At 39.1% G+C, this 7,315-nt stretch overlaps 1 protein-coding gene across 1 annotated transcript; it reads right to left on the reverse strand.

Annotated features, from left to right (window-relative positions):
* Window positions 1-6: 6 nt before the first annotated feature.
* On the reverse strand, window positions 7-7,047 carry dpep1 (dipeptidase 1). Its single transcript, XM_031276601.2, has 10 exons — window positions 6,616-7,047; window positions 6,237-6,363; window positions 5,705-5,837; window positions 5,449-5,599; window positions 4,342-4,411; window positions 3,605-3,781; window positions 2,482-2,566; window positions 2,307-2,382; window positions 2,022-2,157; window positions 7-391 (listed from the first exon to the last, which is right to left on the reverse strand). The coding sequence occupies exons 1-10, from the start codon at window positions 6,741-6,743 to the stop codon at window positions 221-223; spliced, it is 1,254 nt and encodes a 417-aa protein (XP_031132461.1). The 5' UTR covers window positions 6,744-7,047; the 3' UTR covers window positions 7-220.
* Between the last annotated feature and the right edge of the window lie 268 nt (window positions 7,048-7,315).

Consider the following 7,315-nt stretch of genomic DNA (forward strand, 5'->3'; position numbering starts at 1 on the left):
AAAGGCTCACTGTTCATTTTTAGTAAATTTAGATAATTAAATTCATCTCACAAAAAAACAAGCTCTTAAAAAAACATTTCAACAGTAAACTGAAACTATTTGGGGTTTTTGTCAGCGCAGAGAGGATATGTGTAAACGATCCTGCCATTTAAAACAGATTGTATTAATATTCATGGACACATTCTTGACATACATGCCATCAATCATATTTATAAGCAGTTTATAAAGCTGTTAATTTGAAAAGAGTCAGTGTGAGCAGAAGGACGAGTGTGCTGAGTGGGTGGACGGTTCCAGAGTTGCGGTAACCATAGCTCGTCCTACACGAATTCTTCACCTCATCATATGGAATAGGAACATCATCTGGACTCATGCCATTCAGACTGTCACGGACCTGACACACAAAGATAAGGCTGTCAGGCAGCAGACAGAAAGGCACTGTGACAGGTGTGTCTTCACTCACAGCGTACACCTGCTACCAAAGCACCATTTTTACTTTTGTTTTTACTTACTTTTATGAATCCAATCAGCATTTAAGATGCATAACAGAAATCCAAACCTTTCACATTTGAATATTTGAATGCACCTCGGTATACATATAATTGTGTTACTGCTTTTGACTGATCAGCTTTATGTTCTTTTGCTTTACATTGTTGTGGCCACCATGTTAAAAGTAAAAAAAAAGAAAGTAACTGTGTGTGTAAATGTGCTTACATTCCACCACTGGCTACCAGTGGTTCCTGTTTGCACTGTTTCCATTGATGAACAGACAACAATCATTGGATGATTTTTGTTACTAAAGAAAATGTCTATCATGATTGCTAAGAAAGATCTTAAAGAGTAAAAGTGTACTCCAGTGTGTGTGTGTGTGTGTGTGTGTGTGTGTGTGTGTGTGTGTAGCAGTACACCATGACATCACTATTGGCCAAAAATGCACGTTCAAAGTAATTAAACTCAAATGAAATGGATATGGTGTTATACGGTCAATATGTTTAACCCTCCCATGGTCATCTCTGCAATCACACGACCACTTTGAGTTTTCCAATGATATCAATTCTCACAGGGCATAAAGATGTGAATCTTTCCATTCTTCCGTCCCCCATAATGGCGTCGTACCCTTCCTGCCTGTGTTATTATGGAACCCACGCAACTTCTAGGCAAGACCCGCCCTTCAATAGCATTCACATACTACTATTGGCCAGGTGTCCATGCTTACGCAAAGTTCATAACCCGATTTGTTCAGGTCCTATTCCCTCACCAATCGACTATCCTAACCTTAACCACTCAAGGTCAATGCCTAACCCCAACCAATCGAGCTGCTTCGTAGGGTGGAGCTTGCCTAGACGTTACGTGGGTTCCATTATAACGCTTCCTGCCTGGTTAACTCCCACGTCTTTAAAACTTTACGCCTCATTTTTGTTTATGTTTATAAATTTGTAGTCTCCAAGCCCAAATCCTAAAATAACCCTCAATAATACCTCATAACTAATACTTACTGACTTACTGTTATTTTATAAACTAGTGATAGTAGACATAAAAGAAATAAGGATTTTAGGAAGTTATATATTTTTTGGTTCCATAACCAATTAAAAATGATCATAGAAATAATCATTGTTCTTGCTACAACTGCAACTAATAGTGGAAATGAACCGTCTGGGGATGCTGATCAACCTGGCTCATGTGACTGTAGCAGTGATGAACCAGGTGCTGAACGTGTCTAAAGCTCCTGTCATCTTCAGCCACTCCTCTGCCTACAGCGTCTGTCCACACAAGAGGAACGTCCCAGATGATGTTCTTATTAGAGTGGTAAGAGTGTGTGTGTGTGTGTGTGTGTGTGTGTGTGTGTATGTGTGGGGGCGGCCTCTGGCTCACCCAGTGGGAGCATGCGCCCCATGTGGGCTGAGTCCTTTGCTGCGGGTCATCCCCCATCTCTCTCCCCCTTTCCTGTCTATCCACTGTCACTGTCTTTTGGGAAAAAGCCCCAAAAAATAATAATAAAAAAAAAAAGTGTGTGTGTGTGTCACCTTCTCAGCCTCTCTTAGGACTCGGAGCAGGTTGTCTCCCAGAGCAGCTTTGACCTCCTTATCAGTCCATCCTCTCCTCAGCAGTTCCGCCACCACTTTGGGCACCTTGGACACGTCCTCCAGACCCGCTGGTAGTCTGAGAGGATGGCATGCAGGGAAATATGATTTTACTTTCTAGAACTCACAGTTAAGTTTTTGTTGACTTTTACCATTTCAGCCTTGCTTCCCATAGTGTTGTGACCAGAAGTCTACATTTAAGTCAACGCGTGAATGTTTTGAACTCACCTTGTAACCCCGTCGTAATCTCCACCAAAACCAACAATGCCCGCCCCAGCCACTTTCTTGATATGGTCAAAGTGATCTATGATGAAAGCAGTGAACAATACACTTAGAAAAGAATGATAAATGTTCATATTTAACCAGGTTTACAGCAGTTGTCATGGTCATAACAGCAGTTTACCAGCAACATCTGAGACCGTAGCAGTACTGCTGCAGGTCACATAGTCGTTGTAGAAGTTCACCATGACAATTCCTCCGGTATTATTCTGGAGAGAAAGACATGTTACATCACAGTGAAATTCTTACAGACCTAGAAACTCAGCATTGCATTTCTGCTTTGTTAGGCAGGAGATGCTTTGTAGTGAACAGGAACAGGGAGAGACGTGACCAGGGCCAAGAGATGCATTCAAACTCACAACAATCCAAGTACATTAGGGTATTGTTATATATTAGAGTGCCTGTCTCTTGGTTATAACTGAGTAGCTTTGATCTGTTTTATTACAGTGCTGCACAATAACCCTCTTCTTGTCAACCGTTTTATTGCATTCACCTCGGAAACTCCCATTATGCATGTAAAACAACTGGACACAAGGTGCCAATTTACAGCCTTTTGGTGCTATAAAGAGCATATACATGTGTGTTATCTGAGATAATAAACATCAAAGTCAGGATGTGTTTCTTTTTTTTAAATAACAACCTGCAGATAGTGCTAGTACAGAAAAAAGTAATTGAACACATACCATCACATTTTTAATAATGTTAATTACTATTAATTATGATTCTATCTATATTTATATTTTCCCTACCTTGTAGGCCTACACATTCTTATGTCGATAAAACACTTGGCCTTGAAAAAAATACCAGTCGTGGAAAGTAGCTCAGTAACATTTAGTCACTTACTTTACTAGTTATTTCCATTTTCTGCTAATGCACTACATTTCAGATGGAAATATTGTACTTTTTATATTTTTTAAGATTACATTTTTTCATGAACATAGAATACGGTTATAAAATACATTACATTGTTGTAAATTAAACAAATTGTTCCCAACCCTTGTGTTTTGTGACCCCTTTTAAAAACACTGTCTAGTTGGGACCCCTTGGTAGTTCCACCAAAGACACATTTCCTGTCTAGACTTGTCAGATTGTTTAATTTAAATTAAAAAAAGAAACAGATTTGTGTAGCAGAACTTGTTTAAACTGTTCCTCTTCCAATACAGTAATCATCTCACACCCGCTCAGATTTATCTTGTGACACACACACACACACACACACACACACACACACACACTCTCTCTCTCACCACTCTCATGAGAACATCATCTGGGACGTTCCTCTTGTTTGGACAGACGCTGTAGGCAGAGGAGTGGCTGAAGATGACAGGAGCTTTAGACATGTTCAGCACCTGGTTCATCACTGCTACAGTCACATGAGCCAGGTCGATCAGCATCCCCAGACGGTTCATTTCCACTATTAGTTGCTGTTGTAGCAAGAACAATGATTATTTCTATGATCATTTTTAATTGGTTATGGGACCAAAAAAAAACCTTTATGAAATAACAGTAAGTATTAGTTATGAGGTATTATTAGTATTAGTTTAAGTTTTCACATTTCTGTTGACCAGCATAAGAAAAGAGAGAGAAAAGACAATAAAAACATGACAACTGAATACTTTTTATAGGATCTCTATCCATCTAGTAGGATGAACACAATTAGTCAGTCAGTTGTATTTACACATAGATATTTCTTACATTACTTTCTTATATTTGTGTTTTATGGAAAATTACATTATTTTGATTGCTAAGACAAAGTGTGTACTAGAAAAAGGCATAATTTTAATTGTCGAGTATGTAGACATTTTATTTTTACACATTTTGGAAGTAATGTTTAGTCAACTGAAGTTGGAAGTAAACAAAACTATAATTTTTCTTTTATATCTATATATATATCTATATCTATATATAACAAAGACTTTAAGACACTAATCTGTAGCTTATTACACTTTTTACCCAATTTCCCCATCTCTGTTTGTTCACTGACCTTGCCAAATGGAGACAGGCCATTATGTTGAGATGGCTCTGATCCAGTGTCAACAAGCCAGTTATCCGCCCTGACAAGAAGAAAAAAATACTTACTTAAAGACTTTATTCCCAAGTAAATTTAGTGATTCAAAGGCTTAAAGTAATATATTGCAAATATACACTAGAAAATAAATTTCCTGTCGAAAATGCTTGTGAATGCTGAATAGCTAAATTGCTAAAGCTAAACTGGATTGCTAGCTTAAATGCGTTTAAAGTGTCGGAAGAATCGGATAACAATACTGTTGAATCAGCATTCACACAATAAAGAACTGAATAACAATAATATGAATGCTGCTGAATCAGCATTCACACAAGTACATATTCTGAACTCATACAGACCAAGAATAGTCAGGTGAATAAATACACAGGAGGTGACAGTTTTTTTTTTTTTAATTTCCTTGGTTCATAAGGTTTCCTTCTACAGTTACAGTACATTTAGCCACCTAAAGTGATCAGGTGAAGCATTTCAGTGCCAAACTGGCTTTTGATACTGCTACCTGGAGAGCTCAACAAGCCTGCAGGAATCCCCCGTACTTCCCACAGCACAAACTGACCACGATGTCAGATGGTAATATACCACAAAGATATGACCGAGCCTTACTGAAAGCTCAGGTAATGAATAGAGAAAGTCATTAGTGTGCTGTAGCTACCATTTTTGTTGTTACATTTACTCAAGTAAAATATCACTAAATTAGACATTTAGCGTGAAAATAAAACTATTTTGATAACAGTTTACTTGTTTTAAGTAATTCTTCCTTGCAAAAACATGTCATGGTTCCAGCTTCTCAAAAGTGAGGATTTGTTGCTTTTCCTTGTAGTGTAACAGTAAACTGAATAATTTTGAGGTCTGACTATTGTACGGACAAAACAAGCAATTTGAAGGTGTAACTTTGGCTCTTGGTAATTGTGACTGGCATTTCTCATTATTTTCTCAAGGTTTACATACCAAACAATCAATTGATCAATCAAGAAAAAATGACTTGTGTGACGCTTGTGTTACTGTTGTAAGGTCACGTGTGTACATTTTTCTTTGCGTGTTTGATGGCATTAATCTGCTGGCTCTTACCAGGGTGTGTTGCAGGAGTGTGTGAGTGTAAGGTAGCGGACCCCCAGCTTATACATGGTGCGCAGGGTGCCCAGACTGCTGTCGAGGGAGTGGCCCCCCTCCACCCCAATCAGACTGGCTGTCTTGTTCATGTTGAAAGCCTCAATGATGTCTGTGCAGTGCAGAAATGGGAGATGATGGGTGATTCAGAGGCAGGTATGAATAGATTAAATGTGGCAAATGTCTCTGAAATTACTTGTACAGCTAAAAGTCTCACCTTGGCTACTGGTAGCAAACATAAAGGTTTCTGGGTATTTTTCACACATCCTGTGAATGACATCAATCTGCTCCAGTGTTTGTCTGACAGCATCTTTGTACTGAGTCTCACAGGGAACATAGGCCGACCAAAACTGAAAGAGGAAGAAATTATCAGTACCGCAGTGTATGCAGGGGAAGATTATGGAGCTGCTATGATCCTTATTAAAACCACATCCCTTTTGTAAGTCTTGACTGATGATTGATTATGTATGCTTTGTTTGTATAACATGGAGTGTTAGACACAGCATCTATTTTACAAAAGCTCCCCTGGAAAATGGCTGCATGAAAATAGATAAAATGGAAACACACAGTTAATTCTCAATATTTACACACAACACATTCTGATAAGGCCTGAGAGATACAAAATAAATGATAGCCTTGGCATATTTTAAACAACCTAGCAGATAAAGAATCACTTGTCCTTGAAAGCATAGTTTCCTTTAGCATAGTTTTCCTTTAATTTCCCAATTCCCATTATGTTCTGTACGTACCTGCGCACCCAGCCGTCCCTCCTTAATCTTAGGGATGTTGGTGTGTGTTGTTTTCAGCGTGTAAAGATCCACTTTGTTAAGCTCATTGTTGAATTGCTTCCGAAGCTGCCAAGGCAGGTCATTATGGCTGAAAGATCAGAAAGTGAAGGGTCGCACCCTCACAGAGACTTTTCTCAAAACTTACATAATAAACTTTGATTTAACAGCACGGAAGAAAACCACCTGTTTCCCCAGATCAGCACTAGAAATTGCTTCCAGAAGTGAGCTTTTACTACAGAGTATAACATTTTTACTGTTGTTGTTGCTCAGGCAAACAGCACACAACATCATTAGAACCGTCATGCAAAGCACAGTTTTTGCAAAAGACATTTCCACTTACCCGTCAATGAGCGGGGTCTCAGACATCAGCTGCAAAGCTCTGATCATGTACTGATCCACAGCCGAGGTGACAGCACAAGAACTGATCCACAGTGCCAAATATGCAGCTGAGATAACCTTGGACAGCATTTCTTCAACTTTGACACACTGTTAAACGCGCTGCTCTTCTTTTTCTCTGGGTCCCTAAACTTTCTTGTGCTTTCTTTAACCTCTGAGTAATCCTGATTCTACTAACTGCTGCTGGAACAGATTTATTTCCAGGTTGCCAACTGCCAACTTTAGTTTGTTGTTTTCCTCTATGCAGATTGTTTGAAATTCTCACTCCAACTTTCTGTCCTTTACCGTCTGAATATCCCTCTGTAAATTACCCTAACTCTACTTATTGCTCCTCCTCTGTCTTGGATCTGTTTTTCATTACAGAGTCAGCAGTCATAAATGCAGCACAGTAGCTCAATCACGTTTACGATTGTTGTTAACCAGTGTATGTTGGTTAATGTATAATGTACCTTTTGACTGCTTTTCTAAAGTCCACAACATATGCTTTATATGCAGTTTACATGTGTCGTTCCTTAACTGCTAAGCAGAACCAGCACAGCAGTCTGGATCACATTAGCCATATTCACTGCGCTTCCCTAAGCATTCCCTACGTCAACAACTTTGACTTGTTCTGGGAGAGGCCCAGCCTGCTGAAGCACGATGGT

Source organism: Sander lucioperca, chromosome 3 (genome assembly GCF_008315115.2).
Source record: "Sander lucioperca isolate FBNREF2018 chromosome 3, SLUC_FBN_1.2, whole genome shotgun sequence".
In the NCBI taxonomy this organism is placed as follows: Eukaryota; Metazoa; Chordata; class Actinopteri; order Perciformes; family Percidae; genus Sander; species Sander lucioperca.